Source organism: Pongo abelii, chromosome 8, assembly GCF_028885655.2.
Source record: "Pongo abelii isolate AG06213 chromosome 8, NHGRI_mPonAbe1-v2.0_pri, whole genome shotgun sequence".
Lineage (NCBI taxonomy): Eukaryota > Metazoa > Chordata > Mammalia > Primates > Hominidae > Pongo > Pongo abelii.
In genome coordinates, this window is record NC_071993.2 from 14,090,920 (window position 1) to 14,117,404 (window position 26,485).

General features: G+C 44.2%; 1 protein-coding gene across 10 annotated transcripts in view; it reads right to left on the minus strand.

Annotated features, from left to right (window-relative positions):
- Positions 1-26,485, minus strand: part of FRMD4A (FERM domain containing 4A) — a 696,296-nt gene that overhangs the window by 313,775 nt on the left and 356,036 nt on the right. The window contains exon 1 of one of the 10 annotated variants that reach the window (XM_024254325.3): positions 23,270-23,512. The exons of 5 other annotated variants lie outside the window; for them this stretch is intronic. In XM_024254325.3, the coding sequence (XP_024110093.2) occupies positions 23,270-23,413 (144 nt within the window). In that variant the 5' untranslated portion in view covers positions 23,414-23,512. Of the gene's footprint in view, positions 1-23,269; positions 23,519-26,485 lie in introns of those variants that run through there. 4 more of the 10 variants (XM_024254329.3, XM_024254327.3, XM_024254326.3 and 1 more) reach the window with 4 other exon arrangements.

Consider the following 26,485-nt stretch of genomic DNA (forward strand, 5'->3'; position numbering starts at 1 on the left):
CTTAATGCAATAGTAAACACCTGGGCTCAAGCGATCCTCCCTCCTTAGCCTCCCAAAGCACTGGGATTACTGGTGCGAGCCACTGTGCCCAGCCTGAAATCTATTTTACATATTGGGAGTTCAGTATAGGATTCTGCCAAAGGTCTTTGCTGCTGAAATCTTTGGCCCTAAAATAGGCGATCAAGAGCCACTAAAGGTACTGATATCTTAGGAGACAAGTGACTTATACAATGATGGGTAAATGGAATGAAAGTGAAGATGACTGGATGAAGATGGGGAGGAGTTAGGAGCATTTTGCAGGCAGCTGTAAGGTACAGGATGGGCAAAAAGGGTTTGAGCAGGGAGCAGGTGGTGGGGATGAGGAGAATTGATAAGCCCATGGAAGAGAGGACTTTGTTTGTTTTTTTTTTTTTTGAGACAGAGTCTCACTCTGTCACCCAGGCTGGAGTGCAGTGGCGTGATCTCGGCGTGACCTCCGCCTCCCAGGTTCAAAGGATTCTCCTGCCTCAGTCTCTCTAGTAGCTGGGACTACAGGTGCGCACTACCACACTCGGCTAATTTTTGTATTTTTAGCAGAGACAGGGTTTCACTATGTTGGCCAGGATGGTCTTGATCTCTTGATGTCGTTATCTGCCCGCCTCAGCCTCCCAAAGTGTTGGGATTACAGGTGTGAGCCACCGCGCCCGGCCGAGAGGATTTTTAATAAGTTAAAATGCAAACAATTTATTTGATCATTCAAATATTATGGCATTTGCAATCATGTTCAAGCTACCTAAAGTATGGGCAGTTCTGAGTGCTTAGGAACTGGAGTTTGTTTATTTTCATTGTTGATTAAATCTTTTATGGAATAAATACAGTTCAACACATGCCATTGGATGGTCTTCAGTGACTATGTAACCACTTTTAAAGGCCTTTCACTTTCAAGATCGATAAACTCAGTAAAGGCAGGTTCTGCTATTGACAATCAGGGTGAAAGACGTTGTTGGCCCTGGTATGGATGAATTTGTGAGAGGAGCTCCCAAGTTCTAGGTTCTAGTGATCAAAAAAAAAAAAAAAAATAGGATGGGGTAATGAGAAGTTTTCTACTTGCATTTTCTAAAAGTTAACTTTTCAAGTACAGCTTTGATTACTTACACGAAGTTTAGTTCACACAGGAATTTATACATGACTTCAAGTTGAGTTTTCTTTTAGTATTCATCTTCCAGATTTGGGAAATATATCATAGGTCCTAAAAACTCACATCTAGGCCCATACGTAATCAAAAAGAACTCTGGGAATATTTTGTTCTTGTAGCTCCACATATTGAAGACCCGAATTGATATTGCCAAGACTTTTCAAAAGCCTGAGATTACTTGTATTTTGTAAGACCTTTTATGACTTATAAAGCAATTCCACAAACTTTTAGTCTTCACATCAGTACTATTGGATAGATTTTATAAATCCTTATTTTAAAGATGAGGACACTAAGACCCAGAGTGTGTAAGGGACATCCCAAGTCACACAGTTAATAAATGCTACCAAGTTGATACTGGAGCCTAGGTTTTCTGACAAGGCTCAAGCTGCACCCTAAACCATGGAGATTTCTCAGCGTCTTGTTTCAGAAGCACTGGGGTATGGAAAGCAGCACTCACATCTGTGTGTTTTTCTCTTTGGAATGCATGAAATAAGATGTTAGTCATTTTCCATGTCATCAAGAATCAACACTTCTTATGACAGATCACAACATCTCAGAAAATATTTCTTTCATTAGCCACATTACTGACTTACTTCACAACTCTTTGCTTGGGATGGAGTATTTGGGGTTAATTTAGTCTGACCTTAGCCCATGTTAGGAATTCTCCTCCACCCACAGCTGGTCCTGTGGAGATGAAAAACATGTACACACCCTAAAATCCTGTCCCAGATGAGTGGCTTTAGGGGACGCTAAATTCCCAGGCAGGCGGAGGCAAAAAAAGAAAGGGACATTTGGCCTTTGCCATGGTGACTACATTTTACTGATGTTTCAGTGTGATGCTATTTCTGGCATCATCTTGATCTGTAACTCAAGACTGGTTTTAACTTGGGAAAGTCTGAATCTTCACAGATTTCATTTCTGTCTTATCTCCTCCACTGAAATTCAACTAATTTAACACTGTGTTGATCTAGTGCTGGAGGGGATAGAAAAATAAGTAAGACCTGATCTTCCCACTAGAGGTGCCTATGGTAGGGTAGGAGATAGAAGACATGATGTAAATAATTGTAAAAAAATGCCATGACCAGGCAGAATGGACCAGGTAGGATAACAGAGGGAGCAAGTGAGGTGGGGACTTAAGATTTCCTGGAGGAATCTGCCTTTCCAGCCTCTCTCTCTTCCACCCTCCCCTTTACTCACTATGCTCTAGCCACACTGTCTTACCTCTCTTCCTACCATGTGCCACATTCGTTTCTGCCTCAGGACATTTGCATGCTCTCTTCCCTTTTCCCTGTGTCCTTTCCCGAGAATTTTGCTTGGCTCATTCATTTTCCTCATTTGGGCTTCAGCTCAGATGTCATCATGTCAGGAAGTCCTTCCTGATGACCTTATCCTGCTTATTTGTTTACTAATCTTCTCTCTTGTCCTGGAGAATGGAAGCTTCCCTTATATTTGAAAGTCATGGATAAGCTAAGACAAGAACATAATGCTGCTCAAAAAAATACTGAGATTCGAAGGGAGTAGAGAGAGAGAAAAGGACAAGACTGAGAATTCCTCTTTGGGTTTATTCATTTAGGTGGGATGAGGAGCAAGAGAAACTAGCAATGAGAAGGCTCAGAGAAGGAGGAAGAAGGGCAGGCTAGGGCCGGGAGAGAGAAGCCAAGGGTGCTGGGTGCTTCCACAGAAGGAGCTACAGAAACATTGAGGCAGATGGGGAAATGGCACTGGGTGTGACAACCGAATGGCCATTGGTGATCTTTCGGGGAAGGAGGGACAGCAGGAGCAGAGGTCAAGGTTATAGGGCATATGGAGTGGGTGGTGAGGATGCGGGGCCCCAGGAAGAGTGTGTTGCACCTGATGGCTAGTAGGAAAGGAAGTAGAGAGGTAGTGCGCCATCTTGGGATCATAGCAGGCTTGAGAGAACGTATTGATGGGAAGATCTAAGTTTGAATGCAGACTCAGAGGAAAACTACAGAGGGAGATATTGAAGATGAAAGAAGTGGGGAAAGTTGAAAGAGAAAGCTACTGAAAGAGGTGGAGCAGAAGGGATGGAGAGTACAGATGAAGGGATCCAACCAGCCACGTTTCGGGGAGCTGTGCTGATCGACAGGACAAATGTTAAGGTGATCAGGTATTACAATCTAAAATTTTGGCTGGGCGTGGTGGCTCACGCCTGTAATCCCAGCTCTTTGGGAGGCTGAGGTGGGTGGATCACCTGAGGTCAGTAGTTCAAGGCCAACCTGGCCAACATGGTGAAACCCCGTTTCTATTAAAAATACAAAAATTAGCCAGTTGTGGCAGGCGCCTGGAATCCCAGCTACTTAGGGGGCAAATATCTGTTCTCTTTGCTTTTTCAAGTTTTGGAGTTCTTAAGAAGTTCTTTAAGATATTCATCTTACACTGGGAAGAGGCTTGTTTTAGAACCAGTTAAATCCAGTTTAATTTAAAATCTCCAGGATGAAGGAAGTATGACTTTTCTCATGATGTATGTTTTTTTTTTCCTTTTTATACTCTTTTTTCTGATTTTTCAAGTAATATATGCTTTTTTTTTTTTTTTTTTTTTTTTAAATGGAGTGGCTGGCTGGGCGTGGTGGCTCACGTCTGTAATCTCAGCATTTTGGGAGGCTGAGGCAGGACAATTGTTTGAGGCCAGGAGTTCAAAATTAGCTCGGGATACACAGCAAGACCCTATCTCTACAAAATATTTTTAAAAAGGAGCCAGGTGTGGTGGCACACACCTGTGGTCCCAGTTGCTTGGGAGGCTGAGGATGAAGGATCACTTGAGCCCAGGAGTTGGAGGCTGCAGTGAGCTAAGATGGCACCACTACATTCCAGCCCAGGTGACAGAGCGAGACCCTGTCTCTAAAAAAGAAAACAACAACAAAAAAAGGAGACACCAAAAAGTGAAAGGAATTTACAATGTACCTGTAATTCCTACCCCAAAATAACTGCTATATGGCAAAGAGCAGAAACTCTACAAGCACGATGGTTCAAATCTGGCTCTGTCTCTTCTTACTGAGGGGTACTTGCAAATTATGTAAACTTTATTTTTTAATTTTAACTTTTTATTTTTTTGAGACGGAGTCTCACTCTGTCACCCAGGCTGGAGTGCAATAGCATGATCTCAGCTCACTGCAACCTCCGCCTCCCAGGTTCAAGTGATTCTCCTGCCTCAGCCTCCCAAGCAGCTGGGACTACGGTGCCCACCACCATGCCGGCTAATTTTTTTCGTATTTTTAGTAGAGATGGGGTTTCGCCACGCTGGCCAGGCTGGCCTACGAACTCCTGACCTCAGGTGATCCACCCGCCTCAGCCTCCTAATGTGCTGGGATTACAGGTGTGAGCCACCCCACCTGGGCCAAATTATGTAAACTTTAATGCTCAGTAGTTCTCTTCTGTAGGATGAGGATGGTGGTCATAGCTACTACCTTACACCAGCTGATGTGAGGACTAAATTATCTCCAGAACCTGTAGCCCATATGGGAAGTACTCAAAGGCCCCTGCTTTTATGATAATGCCGTTTTCCTCCCAGGCTTTTCCATATAGATGCCCTTCCCCTTGTGAAACTCAGGTTGCTTTGCAGGAACAATTTTGTGTCCTGTTTTTGTTCTCATCTACCCTTAGCTTGTGAACATTTTCCCATAACATCTACAATTCCCTTTTTATTCTAAAGGGAGCTACGGCACGATGCCCCCAAGAAAGTGATAACCACATACCACAGTCCCCCATTATCTAGAGTTTTGCTTTCCAAGGCTTTAGTTAACCATGGGTCAACCGAAGTCCAAAGATGGTCAATGGGAAATTCCAGAAATAAGAATTCATAAGTTTTAAATTGCATGTCATTCTGAATAGTGTGAAGATATCTCACACCCTCCCACTCCATCCCACCTGGGACATGGACCCTCCCTTTGTCTAGCTCCTGCTGTCCACATTACTCACCCACTAGTCACTTAGTAGCCATCTTGGTTCCCAGATCGACTGTCTTGATATCATAGTACTTATATTCAAGTCACTCTTATTTTACTTAACAGCCTCAAGCACAAGAGCAATGAACCTGGCATATTGTTAGAACTGTTGAATTTATTAGTTATAGCGGTTAATCTCTTACTATGCCTAATTTATAAATGAGACTTTATTCAAAGTAATGTATATATAGTTTATATAGGGTTTGGTACTATTCGAGGTTTCAGGCACCCACTAAGGGTCTTGGAAGGGATCCCTTCAAGGATAAGGGTGGACAACTGCATATTGTCATAACTGTTGCAGTATTAATTATTTTTACCCTTTTTAAAGTCTAAGAACTCAGCATCATCATCACCATACTGGAAGCTCACTTTACAGAGAATCACCATACTGGAAGCTCACTTTACAGAGAATCACCATAGGGCAGCAGCAGGTACTTATCCCTTCTCTACAAAAACAAATCACAAGCAAAAACCAGGATCCAGCCCTGTGCCAGGACATCAGGGCAGAAACAGACCAAAGCCTGCACAGTGTTCACTGCTCCATTTAGCCTTTGCTCCTTCTCTGCAGGTTGAGTTGTGTTGGTAAAGAAATAAACAAAAGTAGAGTCCCTCTTTCTAATAAGTTTCCTATTGTACTCAGTGGCTATATTAGTCTATTCTCACACTGCTGATAAAGACATACCTGAGACTGGGTAATTTATAAAGAAAAAGAGGTTTAATGGACTCACAGTTTCACGTGGCTGGGGAGGCCTCACAATCATGGTGGAAGGCAAAAGGCATGTCTTACATGGCGGCAGGCAAGAGAGAGCGTGTGCAGGGGAACTCACCTTTATAAAACCGTCAGATCTCCTGAAACTTATCCACTATCATGAGAACAGCATGGGAAAGATCTGCCCTCATGATTCAATAACCTCTCACTGGGTCCCTCTCATGACACATGAGAATTGTGGGAGCTACAATTCAAGATGAGATTTGGGTGGGGACACAGCCAAATCCAGTCAGTAGCTCCAGTGGCCCAAGTCATGGGAAGGGGAATTGAGAGGAGAAATTCCTCTTCCAGCACCATCAGAGCCCTGCAGACCCTGGTGTCACCATCCATGCATGGCAGCAGTGCCCCATGCTCTGCGGCTGGCAGCCTGTGTGAATTATTGGGGTCATCATCATAGCCCTGCCAAGGCAGCACCTGCAGTTCATCTCAGATCCACTGGCTTGGGTTCAAAACCCTGTACCAAACCCTTTCAGAGTGCCGGTGTTCAGTGCAGGGTCTTCCCTGAAACTCCTCTCTCGTGTTACACTTTTAACTTGCAACGCATTAGATTGTAAGTGGACTAGAAATTATCGGCACATTATCTGTAAAAGAAATTTGGATTTTCTTCTAATAAAAGACATTCACTTCAATTCTTTTAGCCACGGACACAATTTTCTTTCTTAGGGCCAGTTTTTCAAATGTCACAGACTACTAACAAAGCATACATCATATTCAATTGTCTATGGTAAGGTAGTCTTCCAACCCTTCCAACCGCATGTTAACAATTCTGCTTTTTTTTTTTTTTTTTTTTTTTTTGAGATGGAGTATCACTGTGTTACCCAGGCTGGAGTGCAGTGGCTCAATCTCAGCTTACTGTAGCCTCTGCCTTCTGGGTTCAAGCGATTCTTGTACCTCAGCCTCCAGAGTAGCTGGGACTACAGGCGCTCACCACCACGTCCAGCTAATTTTTGTATTTTTAGTAGAGACTGGGTTTCGCCATGTTGGCCAGGCTGGTCTCGAATTCCTGACCTGAAGTGATCTGCCTGCCTCAGCCTTCCAAAGTGTTGGGATTACAGGCGTTAGCCACTATGCTTGGCCTAATTCTGCTCTTAAATGCCATTTGATGATGGGTGATCCATCATACCCCTAATCCAAGTCACTGAAGTATCTGGTGGCTACATGGACTACCAATACAGTGGGGTGGAGAAGATTCCCTCTGGCCCTGGGCACTTCTTTTCTGCAGATGAGTTGCAGTACTAGTCCTCAGGCCTTTGCATATGGCTAGAAACCAATCCTTGAAGTCTGGGGCTACAGTTCCCTCCTTAATGAAAAACACATTGTAATACCAGAAGTGGCGCCTGATGGCAAGCTTATTTGCCAACGTGGAGCCAGTGCCCTGCCGGGGTCTACTTTGTTTTGGAATTTCTAACATATTAAAGGCCCTAAAGAGAAACTGTGTTCCATATGTGGAGATAACCAGCCTTCCAGAAAAGCACAATGAAAAGGAAGACGGGGCTGGTGAGTAGTCAAGGCTGAGAGGAAGAGAAGGACATTATTAGAATACATAAAGCAGTATGTATGAGGAATATTCCGGTATTTTCCAGTTTCTCCCATTCTTGGCTTGAAATTGGTTATGCATGTGAAAAACATCCAGGTGGCTTTTATTTTACACCCTTTCAAATTCATCTCTAAAGTTGTTGCAAAGGGATCTTCCTAGAAAGGCAGATTCCCAGGAGTACTTCAATACTGAGTAAAATATTAATAATGAAATACTACTATTTATGGAGCACCTTGTTTGTGCTATACAGTGTGCTAAGTGATTTAGGTAGAATTCTTTTTCTTTTCTTTTCTTTTTTTTTTTTTCTTTTTAGACAGAGTCACTCTGTCACGCAGGCTGGAGTGCAGTGGCACAATCTTGGCTCACTGCAAACTCTGCCTCCCAGGTTCAGGTGATTCTCGTGCCTCAGCCTCCTGAGTAGCTGGGACTACAGGCATGAGCCACCACACCTGGCTATTTTTAGTAGAGATGGGGTTTCGCCATGTTGGCCAGGCTGGTCTTGAACTCCTGACCTCAAGTGATCCGCCTGCCTTGGCCTCCCAAAGTGCTGGGATTACAGGCATGAGCCACCATGTCCAGCCTTATGTAGGTTCTTCATCTCTAGCAGAAACCGATTTTGACCCCGTTAAACAGAAGACAAAACTGAGGCTCAGGACAACAAAGTTGCTTGCCAAGTCCATGCACGGGTAAATGGTGGAGTTGGAGTATGGACCTGTGTCAGTCTGACACTGAAGTCACCAAAGCTCATCTTGCGTATGCCATGATGCTAATCTAAAATTTCTAGCAAAGAGAAAAGAAAATAATTGTGGATGTATGGCTGTGTATTTTTCTGAGCGGCAGAGAAAACTTTTAGCTTACTAGACAATTTAGCAGTGAGTACTAAGATTCAAATGAATCGACTTGAATTTTCCAGCAGCATTAAGATTTCATAAAACAGCAAGAGGTTGGATGAGAAAACAAAATAAATGGGCTACTCCCTGGTGTTGGCCCTTAGCAAAATCCTGGGAAGGGGGAAAGTGTAGACGTTGAGCATTTTTGAAAACTGAGATTCACAATAAGTTCCACATTTGTTCTGATCTTCCCTCCGGCCCCCACACTGGGCACTTCCTCAAGGCCTGAGAACTGGGTGTCTGCTTGTCCAGAACATTCTTGCTAAATAATTGGCTTAGAAAGTCGTGAAAGGCGTCAGTGGCTCTGAACCACAGGGAAACCCAAACAGTTTATGAAGAACAAGATCAGCCCGCCTTCTAGTGGATGGCTCCGACTCCGCAGAGCTATGTGTGGAAAGGCAAAGCCGGCCTTGAAGCTGAAACTTTCAACAAACAGGCAGAGACCTTAGGGAGGCCACAGTGCCCCAGTGTTTATGTTTCTGCATCTAACCCCTCCTTTTTGTTTGTTTGTTTTTTTTTTTTTTGAGATAGCGTTTCGCTCTTGTTGCCCAGACTGGATTGCAGTGGTGCAATCTGGGCTTACTGCAATCTCTGCCTCCCGGGTTCAAACAAGTCTCTTGCCTCAGCCTCCAGTCTAGCTGGGACTACAGGCATGCACCACCATGCCCGGCTAATTTTTTGTATTTTCAGTAGAGACAGGGTTTCACCATGTTGACCAGGCTGGTCTCAAACTTCTGACCTCAGGTGATCCGCCCGCCTCAGCCTCCCAAAGTGCTGGGATTATAGACATGAGACACCATGCTCGGCCATACCCCTCCTTTTAGATTAGCACTTTATCATAAACAGAGTCCAGAGAAAAAGGAGGAAGAGTAAAAATCCTCCTTCGCTAGGGAAAGCACAGTGTCTCAAGATTTAGAATCTAGCTGGCAACTGGGAATCTTTGGTGTTATTTCTTCTGCAAGCAATGTGAATTCATAGGGTTGAACAAATGGCTAGCCCTTTTTGCATTTTCAGTTTTCCATTCTATTTATTCTTTGTTGTGTCCTTGTATCTTTTTGGCCCCTAAAACTTGCTCACTCACTCCTTTTCTTTCTCTCTGTACTGTAAGCCACTTAGAAAGCTGATTACATATGGCGACTAGGAATCCACCTTTCTTTTCCCCGCACCTTTCCCTTTGCTTGCCTTTTTCGTTTTTTTGAAAACCCTCCCCTCTCTAAGAGCCTATGTAAACCCTGCCTGTTTTTCAACTTCCTCCCTAGATTCTGCTCTCAGCACAGCTTGCTTCTTCCTCTGAAATCCAGCGGTATTTCTTGTCGGGATTTCTCACCTGGCCCCATACGCTACGGCAGTACATTGCTAGTTATCTCTTTCCTACTTAGGCGAGTGGTTTACCTAGCTATTCTGAAAGGTGCAGCAAAGACTGTAGCCTATCCTTTTGTGTTTCTCTCTCGGTATCAGCGCACCAACTGGCTTCTAACTCGTTAAAGGTTGCATGATTGGAATGTAAAGCAGTCGCGTGAACAACAGCCATGACCATCGTTTTTTTTTTTTTTTTTTTTTTTTTGGAGACGGAGTCTCGCTCTGTCGCCCAGGCTGGAGTGCAGTGGCGCGATCTCGGCTCACTGCGAGCTCCGCCTCCCGGGTTCACGCCATTCTCCTGCCTCAGCCTCCTGAGTAGCTGGGACTATAGGCACCCGCCACCATGCCTGGCTAATTTTTTGTATTTTTAGTAGAGACGGGGTTTCACCGTGATAGCCAGGATGGTCTTGATCTCCTGACCTCGTGATCCACCCGCCTCGGCCTCCCAAAGTGCTGGGATTACAGGCGTGAGCCACCACGCCCGACCAGTGTCTTTCTTTTTTTTCTTTTCCCCCGCTTTTGTTGCCCAGGCTGGAGTGCAATGGCATGATCTCGGCTCACCGCAACCTCCGCCTCCCAGGTTTAAGCGATTCTCCTGCCTCAGCCTCCCGAGTAGCTGGGATTACAGGCATGCGCCACCACGCCTGGCTAATTTTGTATTTTTAGTAGAGATGGGGTTTCTTCATGTTGGTCAGGCTGGTCTCGAACTCCTGACCTCAGGTGATCCACCTGCCTCGGCCTCCCAAAGTGCTGGGATTACAGGCATGAGCCACAGTGCCCAGCTTATTCTGCTTTTTACAATTATAACCAGTCCAGACCAGTAGTTTCTTTAGACGGTTGAGATGTAGTCTTGATGGAAGAGAAGGGATTACATTGGACTAAGTTAATAATTTTCCCCAGCACTCTGAGTATTTTATTCTATGAAATGGCTTAAATATCGGAATTTTATTGGACAGCCTTGGCTGGGATTCTCAGCAATGGGCACTTGCAAGTATGAGAATCCCTTCTCAGTAAAAGTCCCCTCCCCCTGCAACAATGATAATCAGAGAATGTCTAACCATATTCAAAAGCTGTGAGTGGGCTAGGTGCGGAGGGTCACACCTTGTAATCTCAGCACTTTGGGAGGCCAAGGCAGACGGATCACGAGGTCAGGAGTTCAAGACCAGCCTGGCCAATATGGTGAAACCCCATCTCTACTAAAAATATAAAAATTAGCCAGGCGTGGTGGCGCTTGCCTTTGGCCCCAGCTACTTGGGAGGGTGAGGGAGAAGAATTGCTTGAACCCGGGAGGCAGAGGTTGCAGTGAGCCAAGATTGTGCCACTGCACTCCCCTCCGGGTGACAGAGCAAGACTCTGTCTCATAAAAAAAAAAAAAAAAAAAAAAAAAGCTGTGAGTGTTTTTTTTTTTTTTTTTTAGATTTGTAATCATCAGGTGACAGGTTCACTACTCTTCAAAGACCTTTTAGAGGAGGGTATTTTAGACAATGGCCAGGTTGTGTCATGACGGCTGAGCTCGTTTTTTCATGGGTTTACCCGCTTCATGAGCTTGGGAGACAAACCAGATATAACACAGTCGTGAAAATGAGGCCACGCCAAGCTCATGCATGTGCTCAGTTTCTACCCGGGAGCACTGTGGGAGCTGGCACTTGCTGCCCTTCTACTGCCATTCCTGGATCAGAGCCCTGCAACACGGGGTCAGCTGCAATTTGCCCCCCAGGGCTGAGTATCAACAGGCACTTCCCCTCGCTCTGAAAATGCTCAGGGGCATCCTCGTGCTCTCTGTTTGGCCAAGAGAGATTACGAACCGCAGGTTATTTGGCCCAGACCAGTAGATGCTGTGGAAAAGGCACCGTGGCTACCCCAGAACAGGCAAATCACAAAATGCTTGCCTTGGGAAGCATAAACAAAGCCGCATGGTGTAGGAGGGGCAGCCCCCGCCTTTGGATCCAGGATGGGAGGGAAGAGAGAATAGAGGGCTTCTTAGATTTCTAGGAACCACTAACTCCATGAACTTCACTCTGCTATGAGCCCCAGGAGGTATCTGCTACCCAAGACACCAACACTGCCTGCCTAGAATCTTTGGTGGCAGCTTGTTTCCTGACAAAATTGTTTGTCAAAAGCCTTCATTGAATTTCTCCTGGAAACTGAAAGGAAACTCACCACAGTTATGATAATAGTAACAATCGTACACTTATTTTGGAAACAGACAGACTCTTTAATTTTTTGAGATGTTAAGGAATATTGTTCTCTACTCATCATTTCTCAGGTGACACAGAAAGATCAGGCATCTCGAGATTTGCTTTGATTTTGTAGCCAGGGCATAAATTGATAACTGTGACTAAACATTGATTGGACGTGTACTATTTCTCAGGTTTGGTCTAAGTACTTTATATATATAGTCTCATTCATTCCTGAGGATGACACTGTGTGGCAAATAATGTTATTGCCATTTTATAGATGAGAGGATTTGGACTCCAAAGGGGAAGCGATTTGTCCTCAGACTTACCCTCTTGGAGTAAGGACTTATATATAATTCATGGACTTCAGGGCACATGCTCCTAACGCCATGCTAAGCTGACTGTCTGGGAGGGGTTGACTGGCAGCCCACCTACCTGCACTTCCCAGTCTGTGTTGTAGTTGGGTGTGTGGTCATGTGACCAAGCTCTGGCCAATGAGAAGAAGAGGAGCCCCACTTCTTGGTCTGACCCATAAAAATCTCTCACCAGATCTCTTCCATTCTCTGCCCTCCGTTTTCTTAAGTGAAGGGGACACTGAACCCAGAGGAGGGCAGAGTCACAAGATGACATCGAATGATCCTATGGAAGGCTGTCTACCTACCAGAGCATGTTTAACTTTTTATGAATAAGAAATACATTTCTGCAGAAGCTAAAGTTACCTTAATTGATGACCCCTAAAATAAAAATGGATTGAGCACAGTTAAAACATGACTGTAAGTGGATCCTTAGCCAGAATTTATGTCTCCTTCCAAACGGTATGCTCACTCTCAATCTGTAGAGGATGTGGCCACAACTAGGAAATTCTCCTCCAACTTACAAAGATGAGAGAGACAACCCCATATCCTCTTTCCATTTTTCAAAGGGAGTTAACATGACATGAACATAATCAGACTTCAGGACAATCATTCACTGGAAACCCATCTGGTGTGGTGATGAGCTCATACCCTTGAGAATGAAGAAAATTTCCATCTGAGGCTGGGTGGTGAGGCTTCCAAAATAGGCCAGCTGGTTTTCAAAAGGGCCAGTGGTGGGTATGACAGTGCTTAGCAGAGAGGGCCAGTGGCCAAGCTGTATAGGCAACATCATTGTAAATGATTTTAAACACATGATGCTTACTAAATAAGGCCACCTGATGGTTCAGAGCTCTTGTCCTCCCATCTGCCATAGCTACTTTGGTTTGATACCAAATGTGACTTCTGCCCATCCACTTCCCACCACCTCAGCCTAGTTAATTCCTACTTATCCTTAAGACCTCTGACCAAATAGTGCCTCCTCGAGTAGCTTCCCCCAACATCACAGAAAAGGCAAGGTCCCTCTTAGGTTACCAGGTGCCTTGTCCTCAAAGCATTGATCTCCAATTTTAATTTGACTTGAATCTGTCTAATCATTATATTAATGCTGCTGAGTAAATGATGTTAGATTTCCACCTTTATAAGAATATGGAATCGTATTTTTTTGTTTACCATTATATCTCCAGGACTTAGCTCAATGTCTAGCACATAGAGGGTGTTCATTAATTATTTGTTAGATGAATGAACAAAGGCATGAATGAATGAATGAATGAATGAATGAATGAATGAATTTACCATTCTACCTCCAGAACTTAGCTCAATGTCTGGTACGCAGAGGGTGTTCATTAGTTATTTGTTAGATGAATGAACAAACACACGAATGAATGAATGAATGAATGAATGAATGAATGAATGAATCTTCATTTAATTAATGGAGAAGCAGAGGAATTTAGCCACTTGGCTTCCGCAGCTGCTACTAGCCATCTTCTTCCAAATGACTTTATTGAAAGAGACTACTCTGAATACACCATTTCTTCTGTAGCTGATCATTGCCCTAGAACAAATGTCTACAGTGCGGCTATTGAGATCTCTCCCCAGAGCAGACCAGCCACTAACTGCTCTGAGCCTTGTTACGATACTGTTATTTATAAAAATGAAGATGACAGTACTTGCCCCCCAGGGGTATTGAGAATCAAAAATAATAAAATGCATTTGGAAATATACTCTGAACATTTCAAAAAGATATGCATATATATAGTTTTTTTGGTGTCAAAACTTGTCTCTTACATGATGAAATTTTGAAAAGACATGCATTTGTGAAGACTAGAACCTTTTGAGAATGGTAAGCAAATAGACTCTATTTAGTGAAATATGCATTTTTTTCAAGGGAATAGCAGAGCAATTCGATTCCTGATCATCTCCATCAGCTCCACCACAAGAGACTCCAAAACAAACACAAATTAAGTAAAACTCTGGCTGTTCTCCTTCCAGTGGGATTACTATTCCTGAGCTCCACCTAAGCGGACCTTTAGAAGCCCTCAGTGTTCAAAGGTAGTTGGCTCTTGATCAAAAGCTCACATTCTGAGTTGATTCCCACAATGGTTTGGTGGTAGATTAGCATATGGCGAGAGAGACGGAACCCAAATTACTGGTGGCTGATGCAAAAACTGGCAGCTAATTGTAAACCTCCAAACAAAGTATTATTTACTCACTGGAACAAAAAAAGTGTTTTCAAGGAGAATGAAAATATCCCTTATGTCATGTCAGATTCAAGAATATTTCATGAACAAAGTAAAAATTGAGCTGTTAGGTTGTTTGCAAATACTGTCCACATCAAGGAAGAACAATTAGAAAATGTAAGAAGTGAGAGTTTTGCTTTCCATCCTATTGCAAAAATATGTTTCCATGTCAATTTAAGAAAGTACTGCTGCAAACGACAGGGTGAGTGAAATGGAAGCACACCAGTAGAAATGCAAACACATCTTCCTTTACTGACAGGCACCTACAGCCTTAATGAATGCCTGAAAAAAACTAAAACGAACAAATGTGCAGACTTGACAGAGAAATTTAATAAATTTGCTAATTGTTCTTCCTTGGTGCAAGCCTCTTTTTTTTTTTTTTTTTTTTTTTTTTTTTTTTTTTTTTTTTAACCACACATGTTGTAGATCTTAAGAGAAAAGGCCAAGCCCACACCATATGTAGGCACTAAATAATATGCAGGGCATCGCTCTTTAGAACATACATTGCCATAACGAAATGATGAAAGGGGAACAGCAAAAATAGCAAATTGAGAATCAAAGCCCAACTTTCCACATGTGGAAACGTTTCGTTGGGTCATGGCAGAATCCATCAGTCCAAGATTGGTTGTATGAGCTGTTTGTGAAGATAAAAACGAATCATTGAAAACCCAATCTCATTTTAGAGGAATTGTCTTTTATTAGGAGAGTGGATCATTGATGTCACTATAACTAATCATGTGGACAGCTGATAGAGATGCATTTTCAAAATCATTATTCTAGAAGTTCTGTTTCAAAAGCATATTTTCTATAAAGAAGAAAACACAGTGTTCTACATAATTACAAACCCTATTCTAGGTGGCTAGGTGTTCTCATATATTAGCTCACATGTTTTCTTACAGAGTGTGTGAGAAATTCAGTATCTATAGGTCATTGCAGGCCTGGCTCTGTGGTCTCCAGACAGCCAGTGTTAGAGCATTAGGTTAGAACAGCTATGCAGTTAGGAAAAGGACTCTCCTCAAATTCCTAACACGTGGATGTTCACTCTAGCCACTGGTCCATATTTCCTTTCTAGAAGCAGCAGTGATGGGTGAACCACTGATAATCGTAAAACCAAGTAACATTCAAGGGCATTCATGCTTGGAGGAAGGTGGGATGTGCCCTGTGACCCTCAACACAGCCATCCCAGAAGCAGAGAGGAGAGGACCAGGTGTGTTATCTTGTTGGTGTTTTGTCAACAGGCATTAGAAAATAAAAAACAGAAACAAAGTCCACAACTCTGATGACTCTGATGACGGATGCGGTTTCTACAAATAGACCAAAAAAAAAAAAAAAAACCAAAACAAAAAACACTAAAAAACAAAAAACAAAAAACAAAGAAACAAAACCAAACCAAATACAATCCCCCTCCCCACTAACAAACGAACAACATCTAACTTAAAAATAAAAATTTAAAACAGGTTTACATATGCCATACATATGTGTTTTACAACGTTGGGGCCAGAAGCAATTTATGGTAAGCCAATAATTCAGATTGTTGGTCTTATTTATTTTATTCTTCCTATAGTTTTACTGCACAGCCAGGAGTGGTGTGGAGCTGGAGGCAGGGTGGGGGGTGGGTGGGGAGGCAATAGAGAGGACAGAGGTCGATTTGTCATGAAACTAATGAAGCTTAAACTTCAGGGTTCCTCATTTCATGGGATCTTCCAAGTCTCTGGGATGATTCCTAGCAAGATGTTCACGCATTCATTGCTTACAAAAGTGAGATATTTTAATTGTCATCAGTTACAACTAATGCCTCTTTCATTTTTTTTTTTTTTTTGAGACGGAGTTTCGCTCTGTCACCAGATGGAGTGCAATGGCGCGATCTCAGCTCACTGCAACCTCTGCCTCCCTGCAACCTCCACCTCCTGGGTTCAAGCGAGTCTCCTGCCTCAGCCTCCCGAGTAGCTGGGCCTACAGGTGCCCACCACAGCCAGCTGATTTTTGTATTTTTAGTAGAGACAGGGTTTCACCATGTTGGCCAGGATGGTCTCGATCTCTTGACCTCATGACCCGCCCGCCTCTGCCTCCCAAAGTGCTGGGATTACAGGCGTGAGCCACCGCGCCTGGCCAACTAATGCCTCTTCCTATGTTGATTTCCCCTCTGTTAAATTTCCTCTTTTGCTCAGGTAACATTGGAATGACCACTGGGAATTTTTTTTTTTTTTTTTTTTTTTTTTTTTTTTTTTTTTGAATTCAGCTAAGGAGAAGAATGGTCAGGATACATTCAGTTTGGGAGACAGGCAGGTCCACAGACACTGCCATCTGTAATCAAGTTACGGTGAGCTGCACCAGCCTAGAAATGGCTTCCAGCAAGAACCCTCACCCCTAAAATGCCGACTCGCCCACCTTGTTCATGAAGGACTAGAGATCTTATCAAGATATGGCTGCATCTTACGGCACCAGGCTATGAAGGTATGCGGCTAGCAGAAGAGAAAGAAGGTTTGAAATGTCAAGAGCTAGAAACCCATCTGTGGAGGAATCTTCCAATCCTCAGACTGATAAGATAATAAGTAGAGAGTTCCATTCTCATACCTCCTGGACACAGGTGGCAGTGTTCCCACTGTCAGGAGTATATTTAATATATAGGACACACAATTACAAAAGCACCACATAATGTTTTCTTTATTGAAGGAACTAGAATATAATTGAATTTTCCTGTAATCCCTGTGTTTAGATGGCACATACCTGTAATCTTACTCTCAACAGCATGTTCTGCAATAGATCATATAAAAAAGAAACCTGTAAGAAGTCTTCCCAAATTCTTCAATAATTCTAAAAATCTGCACAGTATTTCCAATGACAAGTTATGAATTGGAAATAAACCTTTCTTTCTTTCAGTAATGAAAAGACAAGTTTTGATCAGCCATACCATGCGAAAGACAGACTTAGCTTTCTCTTCTCTCTCTGTAGAAAATGTTATAAAATCATTATCTTGTGAAGAAGAGATCAAAGAGCAGGCAACCAAAACAGGTAGGAAGAAGAGGATAATAGGGATGTTGGTAGGTTAATTAATAAACACACGTTCCTTTTCTGAATTTTGTGATGCTTCTAATAGTTGTCAGCTTTCCTACATTTGTAACTTGTGATTTTTTCCTTTCACATCTAAGTTTGTATAACTTTTTTTTTTTTGAGACAGAGTTTCACTCTTGTTGCCCAGATTGGAGTGCAGTGGTGCCATCTTGGCTCACTGCAACCTCTCGAACTCCCGACCTCCGGGGTTCAAGTGATTCTCCTGCCTCAGCCTCCTCAGTAGCTGGGATTACAGGTGCCCGCCATCACACCTGGCTAATTTTTTTTGTATTTCTAGTAGAGACAGGGTTTCACCATGTTGGCCAAGCTGGTCTCGAACCCCTGACCTCAGGTGATCTGCCCATCTTGGCCTCCCAAAGTGTAAGTTTGTATAATTTTTAATGATTTTCCTTTTAATTCTCCCCCACCCCCAATTATATTAAGTTGGTGCAAAAGTAATTGCGGTTTTTGCTGTAATTAAAAGTAATGGCAAAAACCGCAATTACTTTTGCACTAACCTAGTAGAAGCTGCAGGCCCTACCATTAACCCTGGTTTGGGAGGGTAACGTGATAAAGAAGTCATATGTAAAAGACACTTGGAAAAACAAAAGCCCCTGTTGAGAAGAGACTGGAGATGTGCAGGGGGCTGCCATGGTTCTGGGAGTGAGATGGAAATGCGGGTGGGACAGAAGTTTCCCTTCAGGGCTGGGACTGAGTGCTGTTTAGAGAAGGGGACTGCTGTGCTGAGTAGCACATCACAGCTACATCGTGCCTCTGGGTATGACCTGGAGTGATCACATTCTTTCTTGTGATAATAAAAACAGAAGTCATTATATGAAAAATATACTTGCACACGCATGTTTATAGCAGCAAAATTTGCAATTGCAAAAATGCGGAACCAACCCAAATGCCCATCAATCAATGAGTGGATAAAGAAACTGTGGTATATACATAGGATGGAATATTGCTTAGCCATAAAAAGGAATGAATTAATGGCATTCTCAGTGATCTGGATGAGATTGGAGACTATTATTCTAAGTGAAGTAACTCAGGAATGGAAAACCAAACAAACATTGCATGTTCTCACTCACAAGTGGGAGCTAAGCTATGAGGATGCAAAGGCATAAGAATGATACAATGGGCCAGGCGTGGTGGCTCACGCCTGTAATTCCAGCACTTTGGGAGGCTGAGGCGGGCAGATCACGAGGTCAGGAAATTGAGACCATCTTGGCTAACACGGTGAAACCCCGTCTTTACTAGAAATACAAAAAAATTAGCCAGGCATGGTGGTGGGCGCCTGTAGTCCCAGCTGCTGGGGAGGCTGAGGCAGGAGAATGGCGTGAACCCAGGAGGCGGAGCTTGCCGTGAGCTGAGATTGAGCCACTGCACTCCAGCCTGTGCGACAGAGCGAGACTCCATCTCAAAAAAAAAAAAAAAAAAAGAATGACACAATGCACTTTGGGGACTCGGGGAAAGGGTGGGAAGTAGGCGAAGGATAAAAGACTACAAATCAGGTGCAGTGTATACTGCTTGGGTGATGGGTGCAACAAAATCTCACAAACCACCAGTGTAGAACTTACTCATGTAACTAACACCACCTGTTCCCCAATAACCTATGGAAATAAGAAATTTAAAAAAAACAAAAACAAAAACAAAAAAACAGCTAACATGGATTGGTTGCCTCAGATGTGCCAAGCCTTGGGCTTAATTTGAATGATCTGAGTCAGTCCTCATGGTCGTCTTGTCAAGTCATTGCCACACCCTCATTTGTCAGGTGCCACATACGACTTTTTGCCCTCTGTCATTAGTTCCTGCTAATATCAGGAATCACGTGTTAAGAATACAGATTGTGTAGGCTGAGTGCAGTGGCTCACAGCTATAATGCCAGTGCTCTGGGAGAATAGGGTAGGCAGATGGCTTGAGCTCAGGAGTTTGAGACCAGTCTGGACAACATGGCGAAAACCCATCTCTACAAAAAATACGAAAATTAGCTGGGCGTGGTGGCGCATGCCTGTGGTCCCAACTACTTGGGAGGCTGAGGTGGAGGATCCCTAGAGCCCAGGAGGTTGAGGTGGCAGTGAGCCATGATTACACCACTGCACTTCAGCGGGGGTGCTTATGACGTTTTATACATATTTAAAGTGGCTCCCCAGTGATCCTGATGCTGCCTTTTACTATGTGCAGAATGAGGCCCCTTCGGCTCAGTGCCTCCAGGGGTACTGCACATTACTATCAAAAACCTTTAGACCATCCCAACACCTAAGCCCCGGATCAACTAAATCAGAACCGCTGGGAGTCAGGACTGAGTATGGGTGTGTTTAAAAAGTTCCCCAGGTGAACTCATCCAGAGCCATCAGCCATCGCCTTAGCCAATGAAGACACCGCAAAATACAAAAAAGTACTGCTTAAAAAAAATCATTAAAATGGCCATCAATCACCATATCACTAATAAATAAATACACTGAAGATGAGTCTTTCTCAAGATCAAAAACAGCAAAAATACAATATTTCAACAAAAACAACATTTCACATTTGTATCTTTTTTAGTCTTTGCGACACACTTTCACATCCACCGCTTATTTTATTTTTTTGAGACGGAGTCTTGCTCTTCTCTCCCAGGCTGGAGTGCAATGGCGTGATCTTAGCTCACCGCAACCTCCACCTCCCGGGTTCAAGCGATTCTCCCGCCTCAGCCTCCCGAGTACCTGGGATTACAAGCATGTGCCACCATGCCCGGTTAATTTTTTGTATTTTTAGTAGAGATGGGGTTTCTCCATGTTGGTCAGGCTGGTCTCGAACTCACGACCTCAGGTGATCCGCCCGCCTTGGCCTCCCAAAGTGCTGGGATTACAGGCGTGAGCCACCGCACCTGGCTCCATTGCTTATTTAATCCCTACAACGCTATGAAGCTATCATTCCCATTCTGTAATGGAGAAAGCAAAGGCTAGGAGTGAGTAACAGATTTTTTTTTGAGGGAGGAGTGAAGTTTTTCTTGAGCAAAGGTAGCCGCTCTCTGCACTTTTCTCAAAGCCTCTATTTGTTGAAATGCAATTCTTGTGTTCTTGGCTCTTTCCTGTGAGACCATGAAGATGGGAAATGGCCCGTGTATTATTACAGATGTGCTTTTAAAACGGCCCTGCTTGGCAGTAGAAAGGAGGGCTGGGGAAGGTAAATGCTGACCATGGGTTGGTAATCTTGGACCTCCTGCAGACCACCCCGGCCTGGTCTTGCTCTGGGCCGCCTCTTCTTCTCCCAGGCCCCTCGGCCTGGCTTTGCAGGCTGCTAACCAGTCCTTGTTCACTGAGCCTCCCAGGTTGGTGAATTGGTTTAGATTTGCCATCCTGGCTGCCTTCCAGACCCACCTATGGGGATTACCTCCCAGCTGCCTGCGTTGGACATATCTGCCCCCAAGGGCCTGGCTTGGCCAGAGACCACATACAAGCACGAGGCGTGGTTAGCCTTTGAGTCCCAAACGCCCATGATGGGGCCAGGCACCTATCTGCTGCTCAGGACCTGTCTGCAGAGTTGAACTGAGTCATGCTTGAGCAGGGATGTATTCTTTTTCCAGGCCTGGTGGCCAGTCATTCAGCACTCTCTTCAGTATACTTATGACATTAATGGAAATCCTGAAAAGGGCCCCCGAGGTGGGGCTAGCCCACCCTGCTTAGTTGATTTAAAAGACAAAGAGTGCCAGGTATGGTGGCCAACACCTGTTATCCCAGCGCTTTGGGAGGCCGAGGCAGGAGGATCACTTGAGGACAGGAGTTCAAGATTAGCCTGGCCAAAGTAGTGAGACCCCCGTCTCTACAAAAAAATTTTTTAAATTAGCTGGGCATGGTGACATGGTCCCAGCTACTTGGGAGGCTGAGGTGGGAGGATCACCTCAGCCCAGGGAGGTTGAGGCTGCAATGAGTCGTGATTGCACCACTGCACTCCAGCCTGGGTGACAGAGCAATACCCTGTTCCCTCCCCCACCACAAAAAGAAGGAGATGAAATGAAAGTGAGAGGTGGAGGCCAAAAGCCAGGGCTTCAAAACTTATTTGTAATCACTGGAAAGACAGAGTCATCTTGACTAAGTAATTACCCGCACATACCCAGCTTGGGGACTTTTGACTCTAAATCACGGTTTCAGAAACCAGCCACATTACTGCTTGAATCACCAAGCTGGGGGATTTTCTTTTTTCCCCCAGGATTCTTTCAGATTCACAACTTGTCATGGGAAATCTTATGTAAATTTTTTGGATGCTTGTCAAATTTGGAAGGATTTCTCTGAAAGTTTCTTTTATATACGATCCATGACAGACATACTTGATGTTTAGAGTAAAGCTTTTAGGTACGTGCCCTTCAAGCACAAGAATTCTAGAAAAGTCTTCAGAAGCCATGTAAAGGGTCTACACCCCGCCTGCCCAGGGGCAGATGAAGAAGCAGGAGCAGGGATCCTGGGGGGCTGTGCCCATCTGTGAAATCAACCTGACACCCTTGGGCACATCTTCCAGGGCGCCTCCCTCCTCTGAAAGTCCAGACATTCCAGGAGGAGGGGTAGAGCGTGGGGACGGGTTGTTTAGCCAGTGCGTTATATTAAGGGATTATAGATCACCAAATTACACCTAAAAATACAAAGGCCAGTTGTACATGCTGGGTTACAATTATTGTCATGAGCCAGCTTATAGAGGGAGGGCCAAAACCACTCAAGTCGACTTAAAGAAATAAACTGGGTTACAAACACCCGTGAGAGGAGGAAAAATGAGCGACACCCGCCTTCAAGAGCCAGGCCAAGGGACATTCTTTCACTTGCTATGCTGCCTGCGCCCCCCACTCCCCACGCAATCTGGGTCCTCTCAGGCAGGGCTGGGGCTGTCAGGACTGAAGTCTCCGTGACCAGCAGGGATGTGGCTTAATGCCACCAAACTGGACTGAAAGCTGGGGAAAGCAGACACTCTTGTCTCCCCTTTTTGAAGTGCTCTGCACCCACCGCCAGTTAACTGACTCAGATGCGCCACTCTCCCTCAGGAAAGTTTCTCTCCTTTTCTCATATTTGGGTTGAGAGGTGTGTGTCTGAATCCAAAGGCCACTATGTAAAGGAAAGGGGGCTCAGTGTTGGTGCCTGAGGATCTTCCCGCCTTGCCTCCTGTCCCACACACCACACTCCCCTTACCAGCTTGTCACCACTCCCAACACACAGGTGCACACACATAGGTACACTCACATACACACGCATGCACACATGCACACATGCACTCACACACGTGCACACATGCATACTCACAGGCACACACATGCATGCACACGCACACACACATGCACACACCGCATGCACGCACAGTTTGATAAATCATCCATTGTGAGAGGAGCGTGGATTTGTGGAAAGAACATCCTTTGTCTTTGCGGCCAGGAAAACTTTGGTTGAAATCACCAGGCTCTGTCTGGGTGACTTTGAACAACTTACATCCTTCTCTGGGTTTCAATAACCTCATCTCAAAATGGTGACAATAATAATCAAGATGGTGAATAGGCACTTCCTCGATCCAGTGGCTTTGAAAGCTGAATTAAATCATGTTTAGGGTGCACTTCACGTGGCGCACCGCATGGCACGCATGGCACCTAGAAGATGAGGCTCTGTTCATGTTAACTGCTCCATGTTAAATGTAACATGCTTCAGAGTCCCGAACGCATGTGACAATAGCTCATGCCCCCTTCTCCACCATTCACCACCACTTTCCCATGCTTCAAAGAAACGAAAGAGGAGCTTCTGGTCCCACCTGATAGACGGCCCTGGAGATGCACCATGGTTTTAGCAGCAGCTGCAGAACTCGAATGTTCCCCACTTGGCAAGTCCTCAGCGCCCGACAAGTCAGGTTCCAGCTCCACGGTGGGTCCTCAGAGCCAAGCAGCCCAGCAGCCATGCCAGCCCCAGACTCTGCCGCCAACCCTCTGGTCCCTGGCCCCACATCCAGGGCTGTGTTCTTTTAGTGACACAAAGTGCCAATGTCAGTAAGATTTAATCAGGCAAGGAAAAAATGCAGTCCAAATAACTCTGATTCCTCTGACTCTCCTCCCCCTACCTACCCTCACCACCACCCTCACTAATCCTCAGAGACTGCTTTCCTTCAAGGATAAGCACAAGGCTCCTAACTCCCTCCTAAAATGTTTTCTCCTCGTCTCTGGGGACTCACCAGGGACAAGGTAAAAATAAACCTCAGTGTGCAGATAACGGCACATCCCTGTTTCTCAGTGGACTGAGGCTGGCTCTATGGCGGATCAAACAGAACTTAGGGAAGACCTCAGAACCAGAAGCATCACCGAGTGTCGGGATCCCCTCCAGGGTGAGAAAGCTAAGAGCAGAGAGCTGCAGCCTTCCCTGCAACATTCCCCAGACATTCCATCTCTTTTCTTAACTCTTTACAACTTGGAGAACCCACGAGTTTCCACAGGGTCAAGCAAAAAGTCCCATTCTGTAGCAGCACTGGAGAAATTGCTATTTCTGTGGGCAATTTGTAAAAAGCCAGGCATTTTCTTTGGAAGTGTCCCAAGTTTAGGCTGGGATTGAAATGGCTGGAAAGAATACTTATCTGATGGATTTCATATCAACATCCAAGATTTGGAGGAAAGCAGGGAAAAGGAGGTAAAGTCAACCTATCCCGTTTTTTTGTGTTTTTTGTTTTTTTTCCCCCATGATGGGTTACTTCCTATAAACGGTCTTGCTATTTTATTGCATGCTGGGTAAGCTACAGGTAGAAATTAACCCAAGGAAAGTCATTCAATTGTCATAACCATTGGAATTTCATAAGTTGTTTTGATTGTTGATTATTTTAGAAGGGCATCTGCACCCTAATTCAATAAATTACATACCAAAAGGTGAGATTCCAAAGCTGGAAGGGAAAGAAGGGGGAGGGGAGAATGCAGCCATGACCTAGCTGTACAATTAAGACAAGGAGCATGTTTAATCTTTAGTGTCATTTTGATTGCGCAGTCCTGAAAAATCATGGTAAGTTATAAGGCATGTTTGCCTTCTCCACATTCCATTTGTTTATTTATTATCTGTCTCTTCGACCCTAACTAATACCATCAGAAAAGTAGAAATGTAAAATCTACTAATCTACTGGAGCGTCCTGGAGTCCTTTGTAACCTCAGTTTGAATTTGGCTCTGTCATTTTCTGTGAGGCCTCAGACAGATTAATTAACTCCTCCGACTTATTTCTTGATCTGACCGATGAAAATAATACCTATCTCACTAGGTTGTGAGGATTAAATGAAGTGACATACTTAAAGTGGATAATAAAGACCATGGCACGTGGCTGATATTTTTCCCCCCACTTATGATCTGGTAATTCAAGGACATTATCTAGCACTGATAATATGAAACCCTTAGGATAAAAATTTGTGGTTCTCTAAATTATGTTCTTTTAATACCTTTTCTCCTTTTGCTTTGAATTTATGCATTAATTTGTTTAATTAATATAAGGCAGCCTTTATTTATTTATTTTTGGGGGAGTCTCTCTATGTTGCCCAGGCTGATCTCAAGCTCCTGGCCTCCTGTGATCATCCTGCCTCGGCCTCCCAAAGTGCTGGGATTACAGGCATGAGCCACCTCACCTGGCCCATTTTAATGTAAACTCTTTTTTGGATAGTTTTGTCATTTTTCCATGAATAATCGCCCTAAGGCAAAACACGGTGCATAATTTTATTCCTGTATACTATTCCCTTATTTTTACACCCCAGTAATGAAAAGCAGATGGGTACTACAGAATCTTGCCTTTCTACAAACACCCCATCACCAGACAGTTTTATCTAAGAGGGAAGAGAAGTGAGGGGAGGGGAAGGAAGGTAGGACGATAGGAAGATAAGAAGAAAGGAAGGAAGGGAAGAAGGAAGGAGGAAGGCAGGGAAGGAGGGTGCAAGGGAGGGAGTGTGAAGAGGAAATTAAATTAAAAAGCAAACAGTATGCAGAAAATGATGCTTCCATTAACATTAGCTAACTGCATCGGTATTTTCATGAAAAAACACATGCAAGATATATTATAGTTAGTTTCAGTGTGTGTGCTCTGAACTAACCCTCTCCATCCTCTGGAGATCTTGGCTGTGAACCAGACTCTTATCCAAAGCATGTAATTATGGACGGATAGGGACAGTTCTTCTTTTTTTTTTTTTGAGACAGAGTCTTGCTCAGTCGCCCAGGCTGGAGTGCAGTGGTGCGATCTCGGCTCACTGAAAGCTCCACCTCTGGATAGGGACAGTTCTAAAGGCATTGTTTTATTCTATGATGAAGTAAAGTGACTTTAAAAATTTAAAAAGTGAAATATATATATTTAGCTTATGGTCTGGGAATCTTTTGAGTATAACGGTGCCATGATAAGCTCTTTTGAAAAATGACTGAATATAAACAAGAATTCCCGAGAACAGCAAGACCTACTCAAGCTGCCCTGATATCTTTACCATTTGTGGGGATGAGTGGCGTTCTTTAGGAGGGCTTGCTCTGGAGTCTGGAATCGGAGCCTGGTGACACCAGCAGCAGACACCTGTCTCTGTGCCCATGGAAGCTCAGGGTGACAGTGCTGTTGGAGGATGCTGCCTGATTTCACTGGCCCTGTATCTTCAATCATCTACATGATTCTGCCCTAGCTTTGATTGATTGATTGATTGATTGATGGAGGCGGAGTCTCACTCTGTTGCCCAGGCTGGAGTGCAATGACCCAATCTCAGCTCACTGCAACCTCCGCCTCTTGGGTTCAAGTGATTCTCCTGCCTCAGCCTCCTGAGTATCTGGGATTACAGGCACCCGCCACCACTCCTGGCTAATTTTTGTATTTTTAGTAGAGATGGGGTTTCACCACGTTGGCCAGGCTAGTCTCGAACTCCTGACCTCAGGTGATCCACCCGCCTCACTCTCCCAAAGTGCTGGGATTACAGGTGTGAGCCACTGCGCCTGGCTCTGCCCTAGCCTATAAATCTCTAATTCAGAGTTTCACAAGGCAGCT